General features: G+C 53.6%; 2 protein-coding genes across 3 annotated transcripts in view; both read right to left on the reverse strand.

Moving 5' to 3' along the window:
* Positions 1-8,978: 8,978 nt before the first annotated feature.
* On the reverse strand, positions 8,979-11,919 carry GP1BB (glycoprotein Ib platelet subunit beta). Its single transcript, XM_034791593.1, has 2 exons — positions 11,598-11,919; positions 8,979-10,598 (listed from the first exon to the last, which is right to left on the reverse strand). The coding sequence occupies exons 1-2, from the start codon at positions 11,902-11,904 to the stop codon at positions 9,976-9,978; spliced, it is 930 nt and encodes a 309-aa protein (XP_034647484.1). The 5' UTR covers positions 11,905-11,919; the 3' UTR covers positions 8,979-9,975.
* Positions 11,920-14,186: 2,267 nt separating this feature from the next.
* Positions 14,187-27,998, reverse strand: part of SEPTIN5 (septin 5) — a 67,236-nt gene continuing 53,424 nt past the window's right edge. For both annotated transcript variants that reach the window (XM_034791628.1, XM_034791627.1), the window contains 7 exons: positions 27,692-27,826; positions 26,548-26,665; positions 25,411-25,512; positions 24,083-24,179; positions 21,416-21,551; positions 19,210-19,312; positions 14,187-18,124 (listed from right to left, as the gene is read on the reverse strand). In XM_034791628.1, the coding sequence (XP_034647519.1) occupies positions 18,068-18,124; positions 19,210-19,312; positions 21,416-21,551; positions 24,083-24,179; positions 25,411-25,512; positions 26,548-26,665; positions 27,692-27,826 (748 nt within the window). In that variant the 3' untranslated portion in view covers positions 14,187-18,067. The remainder of the gene's footprint in view (positions 18,125-19,209; positions 19,313-21,415; positions 21,552-24,082; positions 24,180-25,410; positions 25,513-26,547; positions 26,666-27,691; positions 27,827-27,998) is intronic.

A 27,998-nucleotide genomic window follows, 5' to 3' on the forward strand; every position in this document is an offset into this window, starting at 1 on the left:
CCCTTAGCTGCTAGATGGGGAGGAGTATGTGGTGTGGGGAAGCATCAAGCCAGGAATTCCACCCCCCTGCTCCACATACACTGTGGCCTGCTTCCAGCAAGGGAAAGAGGACTGCTTCATGGCCATGTGGCCGACTGGTTTGCTTGTGTGTCTGGCCAATTGTTTCACGCCTAGATTTTGTGAGCTGGGTTTGGGAAGCTGCAGTCACGTTGGGGTTAGGGTGATCGGCTAGCCAGTGTGAAAAATCAGGACGGGGGTGGGGGGTAATAGGCGCCTATATAAGACAAAGCCCCAAATACTGAGACTGTCCCTATAAAAATCAAGACATCTGGGTTTGGTTTCATGGGGTTTCTAAACCCAGCCAGCCCCCACGTTCAGTGACAGAGTCTGGCGAGAAAGAGCGACTCAGGAGCACTGTGAACCGCTGGCTGGGGGGTGTTTATCAAGCAGACCCAGCTGTCTGGCCATTACAGGTTCAGGTGTTTATCCTCTTATGGCCTGGACACTGGGAACTGATTTGCAAAGGAGCTCTGACCACTTGCCTATGCCTCTTTTCACAGCCTCCCTGCTTCCCAAGCCCTAACCACCAGCCTTCCCTCGCCCAGGTCACCAAACAGCCCAGGCAAAATCCCTCCCACCAGACTGAAGGCCCATTCTCATCACAGCAGCCCCTGACACAGACCAAAAGCCTCTGTGATGGGAAGCCAGGCTCTAGATTTATAGACTAGACGTGCTGTCACGGCCTAAGCATTATTCTGGGCTCAGCACAATTCATCATCATGTCACTAGGGCTGGCTACGCTCGTCACAGAAGCAAAAGATGCCAAGAAGGTTTTTTACCGTGAATGTGCCAAGTCTTAACGACACAGAGGGGACCCCTCCTGCCTCCCCAGAGAACTGAAACCTAAGGCAGCAGTTGTCCTCTGTCTACCTGGACTTGCTAAGTCGACAAACTTTCTTGGCACACCAGGGCAGTGCTGACAGGCAGGCAGCCGGGCAGGCGATCATGGGCCTGGGATCATGCCTTCGAAGTCACATGGCTGCTTCCTGGCCAGCCTCTGCCAGTGAGTGACCCTGGGCCTGCTGCCCTATTTGTGTATGTTCGGATGGATCAGTGACATCCTGAGGTTCCAATGAGCCCCTTCAAGTTGGCTCGTTGGTGCCTTGCAAAGTGAGGAAAAGTAAAAGTCTCCAGCTGACAAGGTTTTGTTCATTTTGCTGCATTATAACGCACTCTGCGATGGTGTTAGGGGAAGAGGGGGACTCTGCATACTTACCACGGGCCGCAGCGCACAGAGAGACATCAGCAAGGCACAGACCAGGCTCCTGCCAGCAGGGTACAATAGGACGGAGACAACTAACAAAAATTAACCAGCCTTAAGAAAAAAGCAGGGAAGGTTAAAGAGAAGGAAAGAAAGCAGAAGAGAACGGGCTGCCTGCTCCTGTTCCCTGGGTCTTAGGCAGGGCCGGCTCTAGGCACCAGCAAAACAAGCTGGTGCGTGGGGCGGCACATTTTTAGGGGCGGCATGGCCGGCACCAGAATGCCGCCCCTAAGAATGTGCCCCGGCCGCCCTAGCTCACCTCCGCTGCTGCTGCCAGGGCGCGCGAAACAGCTGATTCGTGCGCCGCTACTCGCCCTCCCTCCCAGGCTCTCAAGCCTGGGAGGGAGGGAGGGAGGGATGGGGAGACTCTGAGTGGCCGCGGCGCGGGCGCCGCTTCTCCCCCTCCCTCCCTCCCTCCTAGGCTTGAGAGCCTGGGGGGAGGAGGCAGGGCTGGGGATTTGGGGAAGGGGCGGAGTTGAGGCAGGGCCAGGAGTGGGGTAATTAAAGAAGGGGAGTGTGGGGGGGGGGCAGCCAAAATTGTTTTTGCTTTGGGTGGCAAAAATCCTAGAGCCGGCCCTGGTCTTAGGCAGCCTGGTTCGGACAGGTTAGACTGAAGGGGGGCGGGGGGGAATTAAGGACTTTCTTCCATGGCAAATTTCAACTTTTCAGCAACAAAATCAAAATCCAAATATTTTGATTTGGAAATGCTGCCCTGGTGCCTCACAGGAGTTGTAGTTTGGGTGACTCTTGCTCCAAATAAGGTTGGGTTCCCTGGTCAGACTACATCTCCCATGATGCCCTATGTCTCCTCATGGTGGAACAAGGCAGTTGTAATGTGGAAGTCCCGGTTCATGGGCTGTAGCCTGAGAGACGTATGGAGCCCGACCCATAGAAGAGAATGGGGTCGTGAGGAATATGAGGCGTCATGGTGGAATATCCAAATCAAAATATTTCAGGTTTCGGGTATCCAATTTTGCATTGAAAGCAGGCACTTTTCATGCAAAATGCCGGTTAGTTGAAAATCCAATTCCTATTAAAACTCAGTACTACCCTTTTTGAGCCAAGTGGCTAACCAAAAACGTGAGGGCTAGTAGATTGTTCCAGTTAGGCGGAGGAATTGGTCGAGTATTTCTTTGATGCAGTTTTGTTTATTTCCAAAGAACGTACAAAGTCCTGTGCCTCTGAACACAGAAGAAATCAAATGGCAGGAAGGAGCTTCTTTTGCTCACAGCCCCAGGGCCACGCTTTTCAGCCTGCACCTTCGCCCAGGGTCAGAGTCCATGCGTTCAGCTATTCCTTCAGGCTGTCTTCCTTGGAGTTCCGCCTTGTTCTCCCTCTCATCCAAAACAATACTCAGCAAAGCTCTTCCGCCCACAGAGTCCAAACCCCCTGGGTGGGTTCACGTTACCCTTTGGCTTTAGGTGAGGGCTTGTGATTCATTTAGCCCTACATTATGTTCACTGAAGGGCGCATTCACACAAGCTTTTTAACAAGACCAATACAAAGGTTTCACCCAATTAAAAAAAAAAACAGTTTTGAGGGAAATTTTTCGACCAGCCTTTTTCCTGGGTTCATTGCGCTCTCCTCTCTCCGGGCGTTGAATAAAGCAGTCTAGCTCCATGTCTTAGTGCCACCATCTGTGAAACAACTACAAACGTACACACTTGTGAGCATGCTCTTCATTCCTTGAGGGTGGGAGACCAGGGGGTGGGAGAATTACTTAGAGCTAATCAAACTATTATTTCAAGTACAATTCATCATGAATTTAGCCCCTTCTTTAGACCCATTCGCAATCTGACCTCAGTTGCTGAGAATGTCTTTGTTACAATATTCTTCAAATAATTTCCCTTACTAATAGCTCTGTAATTTAACATCTTGCTGTCCCTAGTTGTGTTGCTGCTCTCTGATTGGCTGCCTGAAGCCAGTTAAAACAGGAGAACAGATAATGAAATTCCAGTTTGAATTTTCAATAAAATGAGGGGAAACGTTGGGATTTGCAAACTTTTGGCTGAATCTCACTGAGGCCGTCCAGATACAACAGAAACCCCCCTGCGGGCCAACAAACAGAATTCAGGCCAATTCTTCACTAACCTAATTGTGACTCACACTCTTTGACTATCTGGCCTCACCCTAGAATTCATGTGTGTAAAGATCCAGGCTGACCACAGGCCTCCCCCGCTCCCCAATCTCTCCCTGCCCCTGGCACTCTGGGTTGGGTGAAGTCTGGGTGGGTGAGACCCGCTTTCACCAGCTCTCCCTACTGTGGCTGCATGAAGCCAGCTGCTTTCAGTCTCTGGAGCGTTTGCCGCCATCTGGCAGCCCGGGGCAGCATCCCACCAGGCTCCCTGGAGACCGTCAGCCCTTGTTCAGCGCAGATTTCATACAGGCCATGTGCAGCCACAGCTGCTGGGGAGGATAGAAAAGGGGGGAACCGCCCAGAATTAAGTGGAAAACAGGACTTCTCCACCTCCTTCCCTCCATCCTGAGTCACTGGCACAGCTAGGAACAGCACCTCAGATTCCTGACTCCCAGCCTTGTGCTCTCCCCACTTCTCCTGTGACCGCTGTTATTTCCTGTTACACACTTCTCCACTGCCTTTCTGCTGCCTGCTTTGGGCCAGGGCCCATCTGAGACACCACGACAGGGTGTTCTGGTGGCAGCACTGCTCTGCAGTGACATGCAGCTGCCTCAAGTCTATCCCAGAGCCCGTAACCTTCTCTCCTTTACTCACAAGCTCCTATTTTTATTGGCTTCCCGGGCCGTCTGCATTGGGGAAGCATGAAATACAAATGATGGGGGTGGAGGGGCAGGCGGCACCGAGGAGAGAACCCCTCTCTGGCTAATGTTGATTCTGCAGTGAGTTCATCTCACTCCCCAGCCCCTGCCTTGTGGCTCTGTGCTTTCCCGAGGTGTGGCCGGCGGCCCCAGGCAGCCCTGCCTTTCACAAGAGCTGCATTGTGCCGGGTTGAGTTTTACACTGGCAGGCTGAATGCAGGAGCCAACAGGCCCATCACTGTTCGGGACCTAGCAGCACTTGGTAATGTCTGTCAAGAAGGGCGGAGGAGTGGGGTGGCATTTCCACAGTTAACTCCTTTTTGAATGGATCCAAGGGCTTGAAAGAGACAGTGTGACCTCCGCTCGCTGCGGACATTGGGCATGACAGTGGCTTGGCCCGAGATGACACCCCTTCTTGAGGACCCCAGTTTGGCCAGGCTTTTAAAAACCTCAGCTGAGTAAGGGAGAGGGACATTCTCTGTTCACCCATGGAACTGGGCGTAGGCTGCAGCAAAGCCAGCTACCCCCACCCTGTGCCCAATGCCAAGGTGCCTCTGGTGTGCTGGATGGACCGCTTCTAGGCTGGAGAGCTGCCAAGGCCCAGTCAGTCCCTGGCCGCTCTGCTGACGCAGCCTGCAAGGGGGTTGCACTTTATTTATACATGCATATTGTCACCCTGCAACCCAGCCACCCTCCTGCCCCGCCCTCACACACAACCAATCAGCCTACACTTACAAATAAAACTATCCTTCTGCCCCCCCAAGAAACCCTCCCTAGTAGTGAGAACTGGGGCCTAGCAAACCCACGCCACTTGGGAGCTGAACTCCGGGAAAGTGGGTAAAAATGTATAAAGTGTCACAATAATCCATAGCAATAAACGTTGATGGGGAAAGATGCGAAAGGGAGACAGACAGACTTATTCCAAACCAAAAGGCCTCCTGACCTAATCCCAGGACTGGGTTAAGATCATGCCTGGGGGTAAACGAGAGAAGTGTGGGCCCGGAAAGCAACAAACCAAACCTGGTGTGTTGAGAATTAGGACTATTGGTGAACAAAATAATGAGGGGATGGGATCCGACACTCAGCCCGTCCTTTTGGGGTCCTAAAACAAAGCGACTTTGGGAAGAAACTTGGCAAAGGTGGACGCTGGCTGACTGAGAGACAGGAGAATGGGAAGGAGCGAGCTTCACCATCACGGCTGTCTCCTGAGACCCTCCCTATCTCCTGAGACCCCCACTGTAACCCCACTGGGCCTGCATCGTCCTAATCCCGTGAGGTGTCCTGAGAAACTGGGCCAAAAACAGGGCCGGCTCCAGGGTTTTGGCCGCCCCAAGCAGCCAAAAAAAAAAAAAAAAAAAGCCGCGATCGTGATCTGCGGCGGCAATTCGGCAGGAGGTCCTTCATTCCGAGCCGGAGTGAGGGACCGTCCGCCAAATTGCCACCGAATAGCTGGACGTGCCGCCCCTCTCCGGAATGGCCGCCCCAAGCACCTGCTTCACAAGCTGGTGCCTGGAACCGGCCCTGGCCAGAAAATGGGCCACCAGATGACACCACCACCTCCACCAGAATCCCAACCACAACCAGGGCTGTGAGACTTTGTCGCTTCACCTCCACTCCGTGTGTCGTTTTCCTGCCCTACCTTATTTCTTCTCTTTCCCAGCCCTCTCCTTTTGCCTTCTGTCCAGTAAAAGTGTCTGGCTTTGCCAGCCCAAGACTATAGTTTGTAACACGTCTGTAAGCCTGTAAACGCAAAAGGGCAGCTAAAAGCCATGCCCCAATTAGACCAACCCTGTTACAAGTTTACCTGGCCTCAGAGTGGTTAAGAAGACCATGTGCTGGGCCTGTTGTTGTTTTTTCCAGCAGGGAGGTTGCAAGAGAGAGTCTGCACCAGAGACAGAAGTTGCACTGTCTGTCTTTGCTGTTGTCTTCTTTCCCTCTTGTGTGTGTTTGTCTTGTTCTGTCTTTTAGGAAACGGGCCTGGACTTTAACTACAACAGTAACAACTGCAGCCTCTCCCACCGACCTTTTCTCTTCTCCCTCCCCACAAGGGCAGTTACTACTTTATAACTTTAACACCATCTACAACTCCCTGAAACAGGAGGGGTTCCTTCTAAAGGCGCTCCAGCTACAGGGAAAGAGAACAAGGGACATTGTTCAAATAAAAGCCTCGTGATACTTTATATTTCAAATGCTTTAGCTGGCTTGCTTTCTGTTCTGTGTCTTAAAAAGACTGAAGAGGGTTTTAAAAAGTTTTTTTGTTTTGTTTTGGCCATTGGCCTAAACAGGTTGAGGTCTCTGTAAACCAAACCCCGAAGCTTGTTTAATGTTGGACAGTGACATGCTCATGTTCACATCTTTGACTCTTTGGGCCCATTTCTTCCATCCAAATGAATACAACACCCCTCCTATGCACTCAGCCCTCTCCCAGGGCCTAATTCAGGGCACTGGAATCCACAGGTTCTTCCCACTGACTGCAAAGTGGGTTTTGGATCAGCCCCCGGCCCCCACAAGGCCCAAGACTTTGGTGTGTGCCCTGAAGGTCCAGCTGGTGGATTGAGTCAGCAGGAAAAACCACGGACGGCTCAAGGGGCCTGTCCCAAGGGATGAAGTTTGTAACTAGAAAGCAAATGATGCTGATCTAAGCAGGGCTGGTGCAAGGAAGTTTTGCGCCCTAGGCGAAACTTCCACCTTGCGACCCCCCCCCCCTCCCCCTCGGCCGGCCCCCCCCCCCCCCCCTCCCCCCTGAGGGCCCCCCCCCGCTCTGCGGCAGCTCCCCCCACCCGGGGAGCCGTGCGGCAGCTCCCCACCCCAGCTCACCTCTGCTCCGCCTTCTCCACGAGCACGCCGCCCCTGCTCTAATTCTCCTCCCCTCCCAGGCTTGCGGCACCAAACAGCTGATTGGCGCTGCAAGCCTGGGAGGTGGGAGAAGTGGAGCGGCGACCGCGCGCTCGGGGAGGAACGCTGTAAAAAAAAATTGGGGGCCTGCTTTTTGGCGTCCCCAAATCTTGGCGTCCTAGGCAACCGCCTAGTTCGCCTTAATGGTAGCACCAGCCCTGGATCTAAGCAGAAAAGGAAACGACTGAACTCCCCAGCTTGGGATCCAGCCCAGGTCTAGGATGCCCCTGAAAGTGGAGCCTAACCATCCCCAGAACCACTCTTCACCATCCAGCCTCCAAAACAATGTACAGGCCTTGCCCTCAGTGCCTCTGTGAAGGGAGCAGGATCGGTGAGCTGAGGTTAACCCTTTGTGTGCTGAGGAACAGCCAATGCCCTCAGCCCCTGCCAGAGGGGTCCCTTGTAATGGGAACCAGTGACCTAACCCTCCACTGTCCCAGTACCAATCCCCTGAGTTATTACGGGCCCATTGCTTCATCTTAAACGCTCGTTCCATCTTGCCAGTTCACCTGCCGTCCTCTTCGCCCCTCTCCTGGCAAATTCCCCGGCACAGGCCTCAGCATCAATAAAAACCAGAAACAACCCAACTCGTCCGTGTAAAACCTGAATTCAAAGAAACTCCACATTAAGAACCAGCAGTGCAGAGTCCAGGGTGAATCTTTCCCCCCCAATTCCATTTCCAAGGAACATCCTTTTTAAAATACGGTCGCACCCCAGACCCTTTCCTGGGCGTTTCCCCTGCTTGCATGGTGTGACGGGTTGGATCACAGAAACCCCTTGGGAGCTGCCACCAGATGTGTAAAGACTACCCCTGCTCCTGTTTTCCCTGCCAGCTCAGGACTCCAGCACCCTGTCTTGCTGAGCCAGACACTCCCGTCTGGCTCCAACACAGACCCAGGGTCTGAATCACTTGTCCCAAAGCTGCAAGTTTAGCTGAAAACAGCTCACAGTAGTATGCTTGTCTTTAGCACTCAGATGCCCAACTCCCAATGGGGTCTAAACCCAGATAAATCCGATTTACCCTGCATAAAGCTTATGCAGGGCAAACTCATAAATTGTTCGCCCTCTATAACACTGATAGAGAGATATGCACAGTTGTTTGCTCCCCCAGGTATTAATACATACTCTGAGTGAATTACTAAATAGAAAGCGATTTTATTAAATACAGACAGTAGGATTTAAGTGGTTCAAAGTAGTAACAGACAGAACAAAGTAAGTCACAAGCAAAATAAAATAAAATGCACAAATCTATGCCTAATCAAACTGAATACAGATAATCTCACCCTCAGAGATGCTTCAGTAAGTTTTTCTCAGACTGGACACCTTCCAGGCCTGGGCACAATTCTTTCCCCTGGTGCAGCTCTTGTTGCAGCTCAGGTGATAGCTAGGGGATTCTTCATGATGGCTTCTCCCCCCTCTCTGTTCTCTTCCCCCCTCTATATATCTTTTGCATAAGGCGGGAACTCTTTGTCTCTCTGGGTTTCCACCCCCCCTCACTGGAAAAGCACCAGGTTAAAGATGGATTCCAGTTCAGGTGACATGATCACATGTCACTGCAAGACTTCATTACTCACTTGCCAGCACACACATATACAGGAAGACTCACAGGTAAATACAGCCATCTGCAGACAATGGGAGTCATCAAGATTCCAAACCATCATTAATGGTCCACACTTTACACAATTACAATAGGCCCTCAGAGTTACATTTTATATTTCTAGTTTTAGATACAAGAGTGGTACATTTATACAAATCAGATGATCACACTCAGTAGATTATAAGCTTTGTAATGATACCTTACAAGAGACCTTTTGCATGAGGCATATCCCAGTTACTTACATTCACTTATTACCGTATTTTCTCTAAAACTATCTCAGTTACATTATATTGACTTATTATCAAGTTTTTTATAAAACCATATAGACTGCACAACGTCACACATGGTTTGCAAGGAGTTTAAACCAGACACACGTTTCAGCCTGGGAAGAACCATTTGCATCATCATTATTTTAATACGGGTTTGTTACAGAAATGAAAGGACTGTTATAAATAGCTAAAGTTGCATGATGTATTTCTTGCCATCTCGGTAGCCCTAGAGGCCCCCATTCCGCTGGGCAGCGTACAGACACGCAGGAAGATCGCTGCCCTAAAGGGGCGAGGCTTTCAGAAGCACTCGGCTTTGGCCTAACTGGGCTCCCGCCTTCATTTAGTGGGAACAGAATTGAGTCAACACTGTGGGCTTTTGAACTGCCCCACCCGAAACAGACAAGGCAAAGTATGGCCAGCAGCAGCCCGATTTTACTGTGTCCCAGTGAGACTGATTGACTTGCCGACTGTGACACAGGAAATCAGAGGCAGAGCTGGGAAATCGAACCCATCTCTCCTGTGTCCTACTCCAGTTACTCAGCCACAGGGCCAGCCCGCTGCATTCTGCCCACATTGTAACAAACCAGCAGAATCAGGGACTTTCTAAGCTCAGCCCCCAGTGTTTTAGTGTGTGGGCTCAGCCATTGGCGCCCTGGGACCAAATGAGCATGAAGCACATAGCGGCAGCGTTAGCGCAGACTGCCCTGGCCCTTGCCAGCTTTAAGTTAGTTCCTTCTGGTTCTTGGTGTACGTGATGCTGCCCAGAGAATCACAGTCTCTGAAGAGACCAAACCAGGAACAGTTTTCACTTCAGCAAAGCAACCAAGTCTGCACAGGTTTGATAAAAGAACAGTTTGTCCCAATCCTGTTTCTATCCCTTTGGAAGAGTGCAGAATTTTAACATCCCAAGATTAGCTGCACTGCAACAGAAGAATAGGCCAAGCCTATGTCTTGCTTTAGACAGTGGCCTGTTCCTGATGCTTCAGAGAAAGGCTGGCTCTCAGCATAATGCACCAAAAGGCCCATGCAACGCTACAATCCCAGGAGGAAAGATGTCCTTCCTGGCCCCGCTGATCAGCTTATGCCCTGAAGCATGAGGACTGAAAGCCCTTGTGACGTTAATCAATGTCACAGGCATTCTCTGAAAGGGGAGCCCACGTATCTACGTGCTGGTGTAGCTCCTTGGTGGTCTGCCTGGCTACATTGGCGATCCTCTGGAATCTATGCAGGAACAAGATAATGAAGAGGAGCAGGACAGCCTGGAGGAGGATGAAGAGGAAGAGGCAGATCTGGGAGATGAGCGCGATGCTGCAGTACCAGTACTGGCAGGTGGAGATGAGCTCATCCTCCGACAGGTACGCGATGATCCTGCCCCGCAGGTGTTCCGGGGAGGCACACACCACATTCCGATACAGGGTCCGATTCTGCTGCCACTGGAGCCACGAGCGCAGGTAGAGGATGTTGCAGTCGCATTCCCAGGGGTTCCCCCACAGATAGACCACTTGGAGGCTCTGCAGGTTGTCCAGGAGCCCGCTGGGGATGCTGGTGAGCTGGTTGTCGTTGAGGTAGATCGTCTGAGCTGAGGGGCTGAAGGACGCGGGGAGGCTGCTTTCAGTCAGCTGCCTCGACGAGCAGTAGACGATGTTGGTGCTGCACTGGCAGGCCGAGGGGCAGGTGGGCGTCGCAAGGGGCAGAAAGCCCAGCAGGGAAAGGAAGAGGAACCAGCAGATCATCTTCAGCTCTGAAACACACACACAGCCACCTCTGACCCTGAACCGCTTGGGACACTGTGCACAAACCTTAGGCACTCAGCATACAGACACAGACAGCCAGACACTGTCAAACTGAACAGAACAAACCCAGGGCTTTTCTTTCCTTTGAGGATTTAAGGTTTGGGTTGAATTTGGTACCCAGGAAGATGAGAGACCCCCCCCCCCCCAGCTCTGACAAGGGCATAATTTCAGCATGTATTGGGCAAGATCTCACTCTCTCATAATACTAGATAGGCGAGTGCTCCTGCTATTTTAGCCCTGGGTTTGTGGAGGACAGATGGTTTATGATGTGACCAGACATCCAGTAGAAACTGGCCCGAGGCCAGCAAAGCTCATTTCCAGTGGTGCCCAGGATGGTGAAGAGAAGCTGGTATTTGCATGATTGCATTCCTGATGCACTATAATGGCTAAGGAAATTTAGCAGAAGCGGTCACACGTTAGCACGCAAAGCTACTCATGCAGTCACAGGCTCTGAATTACCTTTATAAGCAAGGTTTCATGAACAGCAGCTTCAGGTTATTACAGAGGCAAAAAGCTACAGAAGATTCAAAAAAGGATTAGACAGTTGCATGACTCAAAACAGCCAATGAGTTTCCACAGCTAGAATAAAAGTGACAGAGATGAGCAGTTCTCATGCATCAGGACATGTAAAGATCAGGTGGGCTCAGGTAGAAATTCCCCACTCTGGGATTGTATTGCAGCAGTAGGGGGATAATAGGAGGGGGCTACCCTTGTTCTGAAGGATCTAAGCGTTGGTTACTGCTGCAGACAGGCTGTTGACAGAGACAAGCCATTGGACTGTCCTAGTATTGCAATTCTTGCAAAAAATCCCCAGGGTCACCCTTGACTGTGACTTGTACAGGGTGTGAGAAGCTAGCGGCTTGGTGCCTAGCCATAACGCAATGCTGTGCAGTGAAGTGACTGAGGAAGAAGGCAACGTTAGCAGGAAGCGCAGGGTCTAGACTCACCTTGGCAGATTGTTGCCCTGCTGGCCTCTGGCACCAGGGAAGAGTGTTGTAAGAGGGCAAACAGTGCAGGAGCATCTGCAAGCACACAGCTGAGTTCTCTGCTAGTTCCCCACTTGGCTCTGCAAGATAAGGGGAAAGCTAGTCCCAGGACTCCTCCCTGCCACGGTCTCGCCGGAACAGCCGAGGTTTCACCAAGCAACTGTTCCGAGGGATGCAAGATGTGGTGACGCTTCAAATGGGGCAGGCCTGATGACGACGGGTGAATGGCAGAGGGTCTTGGCCCAGAGGAAGGGGAGGGCAAAAGCATTTTGCTGTTATCTGTGAGCGGTCCAGCCCTGCCCTCTTCAAAACAGTGCCCTGTTTCGCCCTGGCACCCTTTGGAAAGGTAGCCATCCTCTTAGATTATAATAAGCCCTGAGTATTTGCTTTGTTTTCTGTATTGCTCTGCTCAGCAGCAGCAAGGAAATATGCAAGGAACCTCATGTGAAATCCATGGGAGAGTCCTCAAAATCCCATCAGTCCCTGGGGAAGGGCCCATAATTTCCCATACTCAGCTCCACTTTGTCTGCCTGGCTCTGTCTTAGCAATGGCAAATACCTCTCAGATTGTTCCCCTGCTCCCCAAACTTCTGTTTAGCATGCAGCTCCGGCCCTCTTGAGGCTGGAAAAGACTTAGCAATGGCAACCAGGCAGGACCAGACCCAGATCTTACTGTCAGCTGAGAGGTTTGTAAGGAAGCTTGGGGAACTGAACATTGATCAGTGTCAGCTTCAGTATGACAACGCTCCAGGTAATTCCCATAATGCCCTATGTTAGGCCTTTCATCCTCAGGCCCTTTACAAACTACATATGCACAAACCTAGGAGTCACTTCACAGCTGCCTGCAGCTGTTTTAAGAGTGTGCCGCACTGGGACAGGAAGTGAAGGAGACGGGACAAGGAGGCTCAGTCTGGGACAGGAAGTGCTTGGCTTCTGTAATCAGTTGCTCCTGGGGGATGGGATCTTCACTGGTTGTGGACAGGTCTCCCTTTAGTGAATCTGTCTAGTACATGGGGACCAAATATGTCAGGGCAGGAAGCGAAGGGGAATACTGTATCCAACTGAAGCTGCAGGTGGATTTAGGCAATTACTCAAGATTCAATTGGACCTGAAAAATTCAGGTTCACAAAATTAGCATTGTGAAAAGCACCAGGGGATCTTTCATGACTGTTACATTGGTTTCACATCTCGTCAGGAGCATTCCTGGCAGCACGGTGTCCCCTAACATCCTGTTAGCACTATGTACAGCATCAGCGCGCCTCGGAGGACCTGACTCAATCCCAGCCCTTCTGAGCAGCTGGTGACTTCTGATGAGGTGCTCCGGCTTTCAGCTGCGACTGGGGTCACTAGCTGAGTAGGGAGGGAGCAGAAGAGCCGCTCTTCTGAAAACTTGCATTCTCTCACATGGTTGAAGCCTGGGAGAGTCCGATACTCGCACACACAAAAAGGCAAGATCCAGGGGAAAGGAGAAAGCTGCAGGCTGACTCGGCCAGCTGGTGCAGGGAGAGATAATGCTCATGGGAACATCGTGCTCTGGGCATGTCTTGATAGATGACTCAGCAGCTCTAAGCATGTGCAGCTCCCAGTTAGCAAGGCGGGTTTACCACATCCTGCCATCGGAATTCGCAGCACTGGGAGATGCTCGAGCCTGAGCAGCAGTGCCAAAAGGGATAAAAATAGACAGGCCAGTTGGACACTCTTGGGATGCTGAGATCACATCCCCATTGCATGCATTAAGGGCCAAACCCTGCCCCCGGTATCCCCATACAATCCCTCTCGTGTAAGCCCATTGGGCCAGATTCTCTCTGCACCCATTTACACAGGGATGGGAAATGCTACCAGATCAGAACAGGAAGGACTGACGCCAGCTGCACTGGTATCTAGGGTGAGCCAAGGAACAGGGCTGGGGAAAATTGGGCCCATTGATTCAGTGGGGCTGTAGCTGAAGGCAGGACTGGGGATAAAAACTCATCTCATATGCTTTAAAACCTTTAAGCTTCTAATAAATCAGAGTGGCTCATTCCGGTTATTACAGTAGAGCAGAAGGCAGGCAGGGAATCTGGGCTCACCAACTGCTCAGCTTTGGTGGTCGTGTTTTTCTTTCATTTGGGGGGTGCTTCAAGACCCAGGTAGATTTTTCCATAGGCCAGAAAGGACCATTATGATCATCTGACCTCCTGCATAACCCAGGCCAGAGAATTTCATCCAGTGATTCCTGCATCCAGGGGCTGTGGAGTGCCATTTAAAGTAGGAGGGGGCACAGATTTGCCCCCCATGCCTGACCCTCTCCTCTCCCCTTCTCAGTCCCTCCCCCCCCCCCAGCATTCTGATCCCTCCGGCCCATGTTCCCCTCCAAATCTGAGTGAGTGGCATTGTGCACAGGGTCGCAGGACACTCAGGTTTGACCCGGCCTATACCTACGTCCAGCCTAACCTGATTGAACTAGAGAACCGGACAGATCACGCCCAGGGGGATCTTCCAGGCATCTTGCATTTCTGTCCCCACTCCTAACAAGTCCCCCTTCCGCAGACAGAAAACAAGTCAGGAAAAGGTCGTCTTGTCGGTTTTTTCATGTATTTATTTCACTGACCAGTTCAGATAGTAAACATTATTAATAATAATAATAGCCATCATCATTTTAATAAAATGGATACGTTTCCAAAGAGTTGGTTTCTCTCGTTCACAATGACAAAGTACTCAACAGTAATGTACAAAAAAAACCCAACCAAACTGACAACGGGGAAAGGAAGTGCCTAGGAACAGAGCGAGGGGATGCGCAAATCACGTGGTCACAAGCAAGCCAGGGTTACCAGGGTGGCTGTGTGCATGAGGGAGCGGGGAAAGCTGTCGCACAGCGTGAAGAATGGAATTCCCCCCCAAGGACCAGGATGCAGGACAAGGCATGCGGGAGGTCAGCGAGTGCTGGCAGAGCCAATGGCACACAAACGGGTTAATCCCACAACCACCTCCCCAATCAGGCACACGGTTTGAGACGTGGTACCCACAACCCCCAGCACAGCGACAGTGCCTGAGAACTCAGTGGAGCCAGACTCCGCTCCTGGAGTCGCTAAGAAGTGCAAAAAATTGGCAAAGGCTTACGATGCAGGGGTGTGTGTGTGGGTGTGTGTGTGTAAGGGTGTGTTAGGGGGAAGGAGCATCCTAGCCATACTCTCTACTTCCTTCACTGCCAGAGGGGGCTCCAGCCTCCCTAGCCAGCCATGCTTACCCAGGAACGCCTCTACCAGTCAGAGTGCAGCTCAATTCAACAGGGGGAGACTCCATGCTGAGAACACGCAGGCAGAGGGCAGAACTCTAGAGCATTCCAGGGGTCACCTCCATTTCCAATGTCTTTCCAGGCAGCCAACCCTCCTCCCAGCCTCCCAAGAGGAAGGAAACCTGCTGTCTTCTTTGTTGGTGGGTCTCTGTGGTCCTACTTCACCTCTGGAGAAGCTGCAGCTCTAGCTGCCTTGTCAGAAGGTGCTTCTCTCTCTCTGACTCCACACTACCCCTGCCCATGGCTGAGGAGTTCGGCTCTGTGTGGAATGGGTCTGATTTAGCAGAAGTTTGCACTGAGTTGATGGAGATGTCCTCACCGGGAAAGGGGACAGATTTCTTAGTCAGCAATTCTGGCTGCAGGTGCCCTGTCCTGCCAAATGCCTCAGACCCACAGCCTTGCCCTGTTTCAATGCCTTGCTTGTGAACTCAGCCACCAGTACAGCTGCCGGCTGCACTCAACCAAGCTGCCATCTAATGCTAAAGGGAAGATGATCTCCTCTACCTCTTCTTGGGCCAAAACATGCTGGACACAGAGGCCCCCTTACCTGGTCTGGAAATGTTACCACCTTACCTGCAACAGATTGTTAACTTGTGGAATTCACTGCCTCAAGATAATGCAGAAGCAAGGAACTTATCAAGCTTTACAAAAAGGGAACAGATGCTTCAATGAACAGGAACAGCATTTGCAGTTACACTAGCATGAATAAAACTGACACAAGTTAGCAATCCTCATGCGTCAGGATAGTAGCTGATCACCAGCCTAGGCCTGGAAGAAGCTGAACCCTCAGGCTACAATACCACACAAGCAGTGCATTATGGCGAGGCCGCTCACACTTTCCCTTTAAGCATCTGGCATTGGACAGAGCTGGAGACAGGAGTAAATGGCCCCTCAGTCTATCCTGGCATGGCATCTCTTACATGCTTCGCACAGGGGGGATGGGACAGGACAAAGGAGCTGGGGAGATAATGACATTGCTCTTCTGGCCTGAGTTTGTCCCCCAGACACACTGCACAGCTCTGCACTTCATTGGGGCAGCAAGAGAGGCCTCTTAAACGAGCCAAAGCTCAGAGGTTCAGTTTGCGCTGGCCTAGCTTAGACACCTGTCCAAGAGGCACCGCTGCCCTTCGTTAGCTTAGCCTCTCCTCGTTATTTCCGAGATCTGTCCCGTCTCTCCTGCACCTACCCGAGACAAAAGAGGCTTGCCTGTGAATAACAGGCACCGCCCCAGCTACTCACCAACAGGCCAAGAGCTCAGGGCCCTGCTGAGAAAAGCCAGCATGACACACTGCTAGCAGAAGCAGCCCTGGCACTTAACCAGACCCAGCCAACACCGCGTGTCACACCAAGAGCCGGCCATCGAGGAGTCAGAGCTGGACAACACAAAGCCACAGGTAAATGGGCACCCACAGGACACAGAGCGGGAACAGGGGCTGGGCAGGAAGGACCCACCCCCATGTGCATCAGGCAAACAGCTCCTTGCCAGCACTCCAAGGAGTCTAAGGGAAGACCCGGTTAGGCTCAGGGCCCATTTTCCCTGGCCGGCCGCTGGCATTACTATCAGACAGGCCACACTTCTGGCTGCTCCTTACTGTGCTTGGTTAAAAATAACCTGGCAAATGACAGCGGCTGCTGCAGACACAGCCCTCGTATCTCTGCCACCAGATCCCGCCAGCTTGCCCTGCGCTGGAACTCAACCACGCCGGTCCCAATGGCTGGGACCAGGAGCGGGAAACGGGGGAAGCCTAAAGCTACTGCCCAGCGAGGCTGTTGGGTGGAGTCCTGTGTGAAAGGGAAGGGAGGGGGCAGTGCATAGCCAGCGGAGCTGGGCTGTACTAAGCCTCCTCCCAGGGACTCAAATGCTCCCTTGCTGCCCACAACCTGTTCAGCCCCAACCTGCTCCCTACACAGCCAGGACCGGCCTCACAGGTGGGAGACAAGGGCGACTGCCCAGGGAGGCGCCATCCAAGTGCCACAAGATGGCAGGCCTGGGCTCCATCTTTAGGGTTCATCTCCTGCCCCGAGGCTTCCCCTGGTCAGGTACAAACTGGGACACTGCCCTCGGCTCTTTGGTCCCTCTGCCCAGCATGTCACCTTTCCAAGTGAGCCCAAGGGCTATGCACAGGCTGGATGGCGGGGGCTACCCCCTCCCTCACTCCAAAGAGAGCAGGAAGCGAAGGAAAAGCCACCAAGCTTCCTGCTAACTGCTCCCTAGTTCTGCCGGAGACTCAGAGCCACAGTGTGGTTTGGCCAAAGCAGGGGCATGGCTGGCTGGGAAGATGCTGGCACCTCATGGGCTGCTCCAATATTCCTCGTCTCTGCAAGCCGGGATCTCCCAGCGCCAAGCGCCACATCCTCACCACTATGCTCTAAACCAGAGTTTCTCAACCTGTTTGATTCCAGGAGCCAGCTCGCTGCCTTCCTAAGCTGTGTCGGGGAGATCTCAGGGACCGGTCGTTGATATCTTCTAACCTAGTGGGTGGGGCTGATCTCTCCCCTCTCAGTGCAAAAGATCCTGGAGTTTCTCAATAGGAAAATCAGGCAGGAATGTTCAGGCACCTTAAAAATACCCCCACAGGCCAGTGTCCCACGATCAACTCCACCCCCCTACCCTGCTCCTCTCCCCTGCAGAGCAGCGGGGTGGCCTGGAGTCTCCAGGGGGAGAGGGGTGGCTGACTAGGTCCAACTCACGAGCTCTTGGTTCAAAGGGACATTTGTCCTTCTAAGTGCCTGCCCTGGCCCAGGAGGGTTGGGAGGGAGGGTCCCAGCACCTTGGTTGGGAGTAAACATTTACGTGCATTTACACAGTCTTCAAGTTCGTACACCATAGAAACCGTGACTTGGAACAGCGGCACATTCCCTAGCCAGGGCTGAATACATCTGGAAGTTGGAACGGTTCTAAAAATGCCTTAGACACTTCCCAGGCTTAAAAGAAACAAAAGAAAAACACACCAGTAAATTGCTAAGTGAAGAGCCTCTTCCGCACTCCAGCTGACATGAAAGCCAGTGTCACTGCTAATAAATTAGGGGGTGGGGGGGGCGCAGCTCTCGCCCACAAGTCTCTACGCAACGGGGAACTTCTTCCTACAACGGCCACTTCTCAAGCTGGGCCCCGGAAGGTCGCCAGGGATTCCCTTTGCCCTCCATCCTCCTGACTCTCACTGGTCCTGCATCTGCTGCTGCATCTTCTGCAGCATCTCCTGCATCCTCCGCAACTGCAGGAGAGAGAGAGAGAAGGTCAGAGAGATCACGGCTCCGCCCCGGCCAGTGAGATGCTCTAATGGGGTGGTGGGCATGCTCCATTACCAGGACAGCATGTTTGTGAGTGGGGTTCTAGCCCCCCCTCGGTGCTGGGGCTGTGTGTGTTGCTTCTCACTCCACTGTCTGCATGGGCTAGCCAGTGACGGCTCACGGGGCGCTCAGGATCGCGCAGCCGGGGTTTGGAGGAGCCCCCTCCATCGAGGGCAGGATGGGAGACGGAGCTCACCCCCACGAGGGCAAGATGGAGGGAGCTCACCCCCACTGGGGGGAGATGGAGGGCAGGATGGGAGATGGAGCTCACCCCCACGAGGGCGAGATAGAGGGAGCTCACCCCCACTGGGGGGAGATAGAGGGAGCTCACCCCCGCTGGGGGGAAATGGAGGGCAGGATGGGAGATGGAGGGAGCTCACCCCCACTGAGGGGAGATGGAGCGCAGGATGGGAGATGGAGCTCACCCCCATGTTCTGCTCCTGCCCCTTTCCTCAATAAATCAGCACAGCAACTGGCACAAGGAGGAGCTGGCGGCTGGGCAGTGTGCACTGTGTGACCTGGCCGGGCTGTATAAGGGAACCACGTGTGTTCCCAGCCTGCACTTGGTTCACTCCTGGCTGACGCACCCACTCGACTGACTCTAGGTGCTTCAGGTCACAGGGCGACCATGGGAGAGGTGGTCCCTGCCGGCTTTAAACCCTCTGACTCTGTAACCCAATGGTGCTCGCCTTGGCAGTGCTGACTGGTGTTTTGCTCAGCCTTGGGAGGGATGAAGAGGCTTTCAAAGAGACACCTTCTAATTCCTCTCCGAACATGATGGCTGCTGGCATTGGTGTGAACAGGGCCTTGCTCTGCAGTTCATGGGATGGCATTACCACAGCCCGAGCCGGACACAGCCTCCGGGCCCTGCCCGCCTGACTGAGAGCTGGTGCATGCAGAGGGCAGCAGAAGGGGGAGCAGGGATGGGAGCACCAGCCAACCCCAGGACAGCCTCGCCTGAGGCAGACCCACTGCTCATCGCTGAGGGCAAGGTGCAGTGGGTACTCACCTCTTCATCCTTCATTTTGATCAGCTTCTCCGTTTCAGCATCAGGCGTCGGGAGGGGCAGGATAGGGATGGGGCTTTCTATCCTGTTGTCCTGAGTCAGTTTACTGGGGGGAGAGAGTGGAGAAATTCAGTCCGTTCCAGTGCCAGCACAGCGGGGAACGAGGGCCCGTCCCAAACACCCTAGGGCACAATCACAGCCCTGTGCGCCTGGCCAGCCAGCGGGAAGTGGTGCAGACACCAGGCCGCTTGGATGCAGTTTGGCGGAGCACGGCAGATGTGTGGGATCCATTCACACTCGGGCATGTATCACACTTGAGATTTCAGAAGAGCGGGCTGGGGGCGCTATAGGGGATCGAGAGTAAACCCAAGCCCTTAAAGAGCTGGCATCTCTGATCACCTTACGCTAAGGCCACATCAGCAAACCAATAAGCCACAAGCTGTGCTGATGACAAATTTATGAGAGGCATTTACAGATCATGGTCTTGTGGTCTCTCTCACTGTTTATGAGATAAATATACGCACATATACACCCACGTGTAGACAGTGGTTGGCATTAAATATCAATGTTTGTCAAGCGACCTGACCATGTTCACAGGCCTTTTTCAGAAGGACCAAAATATGGAGCCAGTTTAATTACACGAAGCCTAGTAATAAGGTTGGGGTACTACATTCAAGTGGTGAAAAACCCTTGGGGAACAACCAAGAATTCCAAGGTGTCACTGCATCCTTTCTCCACGTGGTGGCCCTGTTGGCTCAATGCACATTTACCTTAGAGTTCAGCTCCACAGGAAACTATTACATCCCAATTCCCTCCTACTTGACAGGTAGAGAATCAGCAAAGACATGAGAATTGGAGGCAAATCACCAGGGTATTGGATTTAGAACCAAAAAAATGTGAGGGGGCGGGGGTAACTATTTTATTAAGTAATTTATTCTTCATCTTCTTTGAAATGGTTACTAAATTCTGTATCTAAACAGAGGGATAGCTCAGTTGTTTGAGCATTGGCCTGCTAAACCCAGGGTTGTGAGTTCAATCCTTGAGGGGGCCACTTAGGGATCTGGGGCAAAATCACTACTTGGCCCTGCTAGTGAAGGCAGGGGGCTGGACTCAATGACCTTTCAGGGTCCCTTCCAGTTCTAGGAGATAGGATATCTCCATTAATTTTTTTTTTTTATTTAAGTCACTTTTCTCAGCTCTCTAGAGATAATCACTTCATACCTAGCTCTCTTGGGATTCTGAATTCCCTCCAATGAAAATAAATAGGTTTGTCTGTCCTAGATATTTCATTCTATGCACCTGTGTGTGCACATATACATCACACGTATGTATCCACATGCGCACACTCAGATATTTACACCCAGTGTACAAGCGTTACTTGCCCATCAGTGTAACACAGCCACTTCTGGGGTAGAATGTGACAGCACACAGCAACACTAGGCAACAGCTGAGCATAGGAAGGGATGGTCACAATCTACAACAGAAGTGTGCTAGAGATTTTTAAACTTTGACATTTCAAATTTGCAGGGCTGGGGGGACTGCTCTGCCTTCCAGCTGAAACTGCAGGGAAGCGGAATGCAGTGACCCAGGAGAGGGGAGGGCAATCTTTGGAGACTCGTTAAGACTCAGTAATCGCTAATTGCTCCGACAGATGCATTGTCAGAGAAACAGCAGCGTCTCAGAGGTGATGTCATGACTAAGACACGGCCACAGCTGGTGAGGACGTGGGAGCTGCCAACCCCCCGCTTCCAGGCTGCTGCTTTGGCAACACATGTGGTTCACAGGCAAATCCCCAGGGGGGTGGTTGATTCCCTGTTAATGTCGCTAGGCCACGTCTATTTTTTCCTACCACTGAAAAGAGCTCCTACACTAGGACCATCTATCTCGGTGCCCGCAACACCGCAGGGCTGAGTGTGGGAGCGTCCAGGCAGTGACCGGGCTTCACAGAGGTCTCCCCATGGTGGTTCTCAGACAGCTAAGACACTGTGATTGTGGTACGTTGGCTAGTTATTTCTCCTTCCAGTACACCTGGCTGCTATCTGCAACGTCTCTCTGCAGAGAGCACACACACACACCCCCCGCCCGGCACCTGGAATACTCCTCAACCCCACTAACGAGGAGCAGATGAGAGCTCCCCCACCCGAGAAGCACCAGACACACCCTCCCCGTGACTCTGCACAGGAGAAGAGCACCGCCAATGGGCACCCACCTGGTCATCTGCTGGATGCACTGAGCTCTGTAGTTCTCATAGTGAACATCACAGGTGACATCCTTCAGGTCGTGCATGTGCGTCCGGATCAGCATGTTCCGCAGCTTCACGAAATCACAGTGTGCCTGGTTTTCCACTGGGGGAGCAGCAACAAACAGCACTTGGATTTCACCCCATCTGCCCGGGGCAAGGACGAGCAATGGCCCCGCCAGAGCCTCGCCACATCCAACCCCTGGCTAAAACGCTTATCCCCGCAGGGTCCTTCCCACCCCCCCCCCCCCCCCCCACTATCCCATCTCCTACCCCACCACCATCAGACATGCCCACAAGGCTGCCTCTCTGCTGGTGAGATATCAGAGCACTTGGGCTCAAGCTAACAACACTGTTTTAAATGGGAAGAGGCTGGAGGCAGAACATTTCCAGCGACAGGGTCCTCTGCTGTAAGGCTTGCTTCTCCCCTTGGTCACAAGAGCCTGAATTTGCTGACCTGCAGGCTTTGAGAAGGAAGATTGTGTGCGCGCAGGCTTGGGACCAGGCGGGTTCTGACTGGGGACACTGGTTCCAAGGGGTATGGATCGTATTCATCAAACCGGGCACAGCCTCTGGGACTGCAGCTAGCAATGGAAACTAATCAGAATCAAATCGAAGGGCTTTATGAGCCTGGTCTCTGGGTCTATCTTCATCCTAAATCTAGAGCCTGATCCAAAGTCCACTGAAGTCAATGGGCTTCTTTCCATTGGATTTTGGATTAGGCCCAGAGTCACTTGCTTTTGAAGAGGAGGAACACACAACAGGGAGGTGAAGTCACAGGCCCGCCAGGGCTCCATGGAGGCGTGGGCACAGCCTGTGTGTATCTAACAACAAGCGTCACCCCGTATAGCCATGCAGCCAGCAGCTTTACTCCTCTTCTGAAACAGTCATCAGCGCGCTTGGCTCAGGATTTTCCAGTTAATTGTTCCCCTGCGTACCTGCGCAGTTAAAGGGGCCAGTCCCAGGGGAGGTCTGGTCCCCAATCTGACCTGACTCCTATATTATTTAGCTTGCAAAGTCAAGGGCAGCCAGGCCACGTCACCAGGGCCGGCTCCAGGGTTTTGGCCCCCAAGCAGCCAAACACCAAAAAAAAAAAAAAAAAAAAAAAAAAAAAAGCCACGATCGCGATCTGCGGCGGCGGCAATTCAGCGGGAGGTCCTTTGCTCCGAGCAGGAGTGAGGGACCATCTGCCGAATTGCCGCCGAACAGCTGGACGTGCCGCCCCTCTCCGAAGTGGCCGCCCCAAGCACCTGCTTGGTAAGCTGGTCCCTGGAGCCGGCCCTGCACGTCACACCAGGGACTTCGCAAGCTGCTTTTCCTCCCAGACGCAAACGCTGCAATGCATTCGCCCCGTGCGAGGGCACTGAGCAGTCAGTGCATTCCTGAACAGCCCTAGCACAACAAACTAGTGCCTGTGCAACCCAAGAACCACAAGCCTCCTGCAGCGACAAGCCAGGGGAGAGTCAAATCAGTAACTACCCCCATTTCCGGGGCCTAGGGGATTTTCTAATCAGGGAGAACAGAAAGTTACAGGCAAAGTGAGGCAGCCCAGCCTTTAGAGAAACGTTCACTCCGTTGGAATGTATTGCTGCTGGTAGGGCTCTCTGAGCACCACTGACTCCCCCGTCTGGAGCAAATGAGGCTTAGGGGTTGGGAGCTGCCTTTGCAGAATGCCGGCATCTCTCTCATTTAAAACAGCTGTTTCCTCCCATCTAAGCAACAAACCCGCCCCACTGTGGCTGTATTTTGGCTACGCAGCAGCTCACAGGCCACTGCCACCAACATTGGCCAGGCCAAAAGCAGAGCAGCGAGGAGATAACATGAGGGGCATTCTGTCATCTAACGTCTCCCCGTACTGTGGGACCTGCCCCTCCGCTCTCCTCCTAGCGGTGCTGGGCTGTGGGTCTCACCGCAGACATTACCATGGCGGCGGCAGCAACGCCTTGTATTGCTGTCTGGGCAGAGCACGAAGGGTATAAACCTTCGCTCCGATGGGAGCAATGTCTACTCCGGAGCGACCGGGCAATGCCCTGCCTTCCTAAGCAGAGCGCGGCTGTTTCCTAGGCATTAAACACTGAGTCTGCTCCATTCAGAAACAGAAGCATGCTCTTCTCTGCCCCTGGTATTTCTAAGGCAGCCATCACGATATCACTGGAGGACACATCTGCCGTCAGCCCAGCCCTGCAAGCTGCTCCCAGCTGCCGGTTAAACACGCTTGCTCTTCCCCATGAAGGAGCGTGCAGGGGAACCCTCTGAGGGGGTGACGTCGGGCGGCTGCATCGTCTGGGTACCGGAGCAGAGGAGCCACGGCACAGCGTGCAGGCTAGCCACCCACGCAATGACCCTTGTACAGCCCCTGCTGCTGCAGCTTCACTGCTACCAGCACCTGAGCTGGCTAGGTTAAAGCTGGCTCGGGTACGTGTACATGAGCTGCAGTCAGACCCGGTGAATGCAGCATAGACACGCCCTCGGTGTGCTGCCAACACGCACTTACCACTAGGGGGCTCCAAAGCCACAGGGGGAGCCCCAGCACAGCACTGAACTGGACTCTCCACCAGCTGGAATTCTGCCCCAGGGCTGCCAGCCCTCACCCCCTCCTCCCGGCTTCCCTGCCAGGCGCCCAGGGACACGCCTTACCTTCCACAATGCCCCACGGGTACAGCCGCCCACGCACTCTCTGGCCTTTGGCCTCCACCACCGTGTTGCTGCCGATGACGGCGAAGGGAGCGCTCTCCTGAAACGAGAGCCACCGAGGAATCAGGAAGCCTGGGCAGGGCCGGTGGGAATCACGCGAGGCCCACATGGGAGCCCTGAGGGCTCGGGTTCTGACGCCCACGCCGGGCGATTGTGTTCTCTGGTCCAGTGGTGTGGGTGCTGGTCGGAAGAGCGTGCAGGAACTTCATCCTGTTCCAGGCACCGAACACGGAGCTCGTCCAGGGAGGGGCACACACTGCCCCTTTCCAGAGCAGCCGTCAGCGGGCCGCCAGCTCACGTTGCCCCTAACCAGGACACTAACTGCCCCTAACCAGTCCGGGCTGCCCAGCCCGTGCCATGCTCAGGGACTCTGCTAGCCCAGCCCCGAGTCAGCTGAGGAACATGAAGGGGCCTGGCACTCCCCAGTGGGTCGAGGGCCATTGTCTGCCCGCCGCCAGTTGTGCGCAGTCGCATCGTTTCACCCCGCACACCCTGCCCTGAGGTACATTCCCGACGACTCATCGGGTGAGAATCGCTGCTCCGTGGCGACGAGTGTCACTCAGAAACCAACGCTCAGCACGGGGACACGCCAAGTGGGATGCAAGATACTGCCAGTGGTATTGCTGGATCACACATGCAGATTGGCTGACACTGGGGTATCCTTCCCGGTGGGATGGGGGAAGGGCACCTGGCCCCACAGGAAACACAGCCTTGGGGACTCTGTGCACCCAATTATTTTTCAGACACCCTGGGTTCACCTGGGAGGTCAGGCATCCCAAACGCTCTCCCTCCCTCGGCACAGGCAGCTCTTGACCAGGAAGCCAGGAGGAGAGGGAATAACCCCTCCCCCCCTCCAAAGAGAAGCCCTCGGTCCCCACATCTGGTTGGTATCTGTGGCTAGGCAACAACGAGGGGAGTCAAGACAAACAGGGCCTGACTGAAGTCCATGGAGTTACACCAGGAACGAACCTGGCCCAATAGACTGCTGTCTTAAAGCCGCGGTGACATGGGACCGCACCCAGGTCCCTGTGCTCCATGCTGAAGCCACTTCAAACTTTGTGACACCAGCACGAAGAGAACTGAGATCTCCCGTTCCAAAAGCACAGGCCTCTAGCACCTGAGGTAAAGAAGAATCTCCACTGACTGTTCGCAGTATGGGGCCTCTAACACACATGGTATAGCTCTGATTCCACCCACTAGAGGGCAGGGGTGCACACCAGCCAGCTGAGGAGACTACTGAACTGGAAGAAGAGGTCCAGAGCCTTCCTCACCTTCAGCTCCCGGTCTTGCTGTTTGAATTCCTCATCTTCATCAGAGTCGCAGTCTGGGAACTGGTAAACTTTAATCCCAAACTTGTCGATCTCTTCCCGGATCTGCTCCCCCGCAGGGTAAGGGCAAAATGAAAGACAGCACCAAAGAGCCCGTCAGCACGACCAGAAAGTGCACCCAACCGCCCTTGCTGCAGCCTCTCTGCTCTGGTTGCTGGCGAGGGAGGGGCCTCCCCGGGCTGGGAACACCAGTGGGGAAAGCACAGAGCATTGTGGACTCTTCTCCAACCCCTGCAGAGCACTCTCCGGGGAGCAGGCCCTCTCCTGAGATTGCCATGCTCCCGGGAAGGCCAAGGCAAGGAAGAGAAGTTATGAAACAGGGAAGCCAACAAGGCCCTGTTGTGGCTGGCTCCTGAGTGGGGCATATGGAGATGGGCAGAGAGGGGGTTTTGGACCCATTTCCCCTATCACCAGTGGCTGCTGGGGGATTGGATAAATGACCCACCTAAACCTCTCTGCTAGTTTGTCGTTGTCTGTGTTGAATTCAAGGGCAGGGATGCCCCTGCCCAGTGACACATGGCAAGGAGCAAAGGAGAGGAACTGTCTTCTAAACAAGACCAGCTTAGCCCTGGAGACCTCAGCACATCTGTGCGTGGGAGTGGGAATAAGGGGGGCACTGAAGCAGGTGACACCCACTGGCAGGAGCTACGGTTACAGCAGTTTGGCTCATTTCCTGGCTGCTGGGCCCCACGCTGGAGACACTAGAGGCCACAGAGCGTCACGCCGAGGCGAGCGGTGTGTCTGCAGCAGAAGCAGAGATCTCTGGTAGGCAGGGCACCAGGCAGGGTGGGGGACCCCAGCCACAGGTGGGGATGGAGCTGGATGGGTCCCCACAGGGGTTATTTTGCATAGGCCCCATGAAACATGGGAGCAATGGGACAGGGCCATGGGTCAGGCCATTCCACTCCATCCCTGACACAAAGGGGGGTGCAGGGTCTGCTTGCTCCTGGCTGGCTGTCCCCACTGATCACCTCTCCAGCGGGAGGGGCTCTGTCGAGCAGGGCTCAGGCAGAACCTGGGAAGCCATGTGGACACCTGAGCCCTGCCAACATGTCACGGCCGGACAGCAGCATTTCTCACCCTCTCCTTTAGCTTCCGGATCTCACTGGGGATCAGGCAGTCGGCCTTGGCGATCAGGGGCACGATGTTCACCTTCTCATGCAGAGCCTTCATGAACTCGACGTCCACCGGCCTCAGCCTGCAGCGGGGAGGGGGAAGTGGCAGGGGTTACCTCGCCCTCCTGCTTTTCCTCTGGAGAGGGCACTCCCATTCACCCACTGGGCCAGACGCCCTCTTAGCAGTGAGTGTGGGGGCTAGAGAAACTCAGCCACGGGGCCTGGGGCAATGGCGTTTCCAATGTTACAGGTCACAAGAAGAGTTCTCAGCGGGTGCATTTAGGGCATGGAGGGTGGCTTGAATGTACCCTTTCCAGCCTGGCTGCTGTAACAGCTCAGCCGATCGAATCAGAAAGACACCAGACAGGTATATACTCTCCTACAGAATAAACCCTGCCTGGGGCCCCACCCTACCTTGCACAATATGAACTATCAGATCTAGCTCCCTTGGTTATCCTTAATGTACGCCAAGGAACAGGCTGGCACTAGGACTGGGAGGTGTAAAGGCAACTTAAAGCTCTCTCTGCCCCCACCCTGTCCTGCGCTGGGCACAGATCCACCAGACTGAAGATCAGGGGCTGCATGTTGGTTTTCTCCTTCTTGCTCCCCCAGGAGAGCAGCAGAGAGAAATGGGCTTTGGGCCTGCAGGGGATCAGTGCCTAGAGAACAGGCCTCGCTCTCAGCGCCGTGGAGCCAAGATCATGTGACCAGAGTGTGTCACGTCAATGAGTAAACTCCCAAGAGGGGGGTGGCAGAGGGCTAGACGGGGCAAGAGCAGATATCTCTGTTAGCACGTCTAACTCCAAATCCCACTCAGACTCATTACCTGCAATCCCCAATACTGCCACAAGAGGGCAACATTTGGGCATAAGCTCCGCCCACCAGCGTAAGGGGATGAATGGTTTAACAATGACACAGAACCTTCTGGGCAATGCTGCTAAGCCCACATAGTGGAGAGGGGAGGAAAGCAAAAGAAGCAGGGGTTTAGGGATTTGCTCACATGACTCCTGCTAACACAAGCAGGAGCCCGTGTGCGAGATCCTCGCATGCACCATGCTGAGAAGTTGCCCCAGGCAGGAAACTGGCTCCCAGCGAGCGCAGCACCTCACCCGTGTCCGAAGGGCGAGATGAAGTAGAGGCAGCAGTGCACTCGGTTGTCCTGGATGTTCTTCCGGTTCAGGCCGCTCTCGTCGCGGAAATACTGTTCGAACTGCTGGTCGATGTAATCGGTGATGGGCTTCCAGCTGGGGGAGCATTGCAAACACACACCAAACCCTGCCTTTAACAGGAGACAGCCTCGGAGACATAGAGCACAGGAGGCACCAGCTCTCTGTCCCCTTCCCCAGCCTAAGTCCCTGTGTTGGGCGGTTCTAAGGGCTGAATTTGTCCATCTCTCTGTAACGCGAGAGCAGCATC

Source organism: Trachemys scripta, chromosome 15 (assembly GCF_013100865.1).
Source record: "Trachemys scripta elegans isolate TJP31775 chromosome 15, CAS_Tse_1.0, whole genome shotgun sequence".
NCBI lineage: Eukaryota > Metazoa > Chordata > Testudines > Emydidae > Trachemys > Trachemys scripta.

Bases quoted from the DNA above. Each gene is read 5' to 3' on its own strand.
- GP1BB (XM_034791593.1), bottom strand. From the start codon at position 11,904: ATGCTTTTGCCCTCCCCTTCCTCTGGGCCAAGACCCTCTGCCATTCAC. The intron at 10,599-11,597 runs GTGAGTCTAGAC...TGTGTGTTTCAG, and splicing joins CAGGGCAACAATCTGCCAAG to AGCTGAAGATGATCTGCTGG.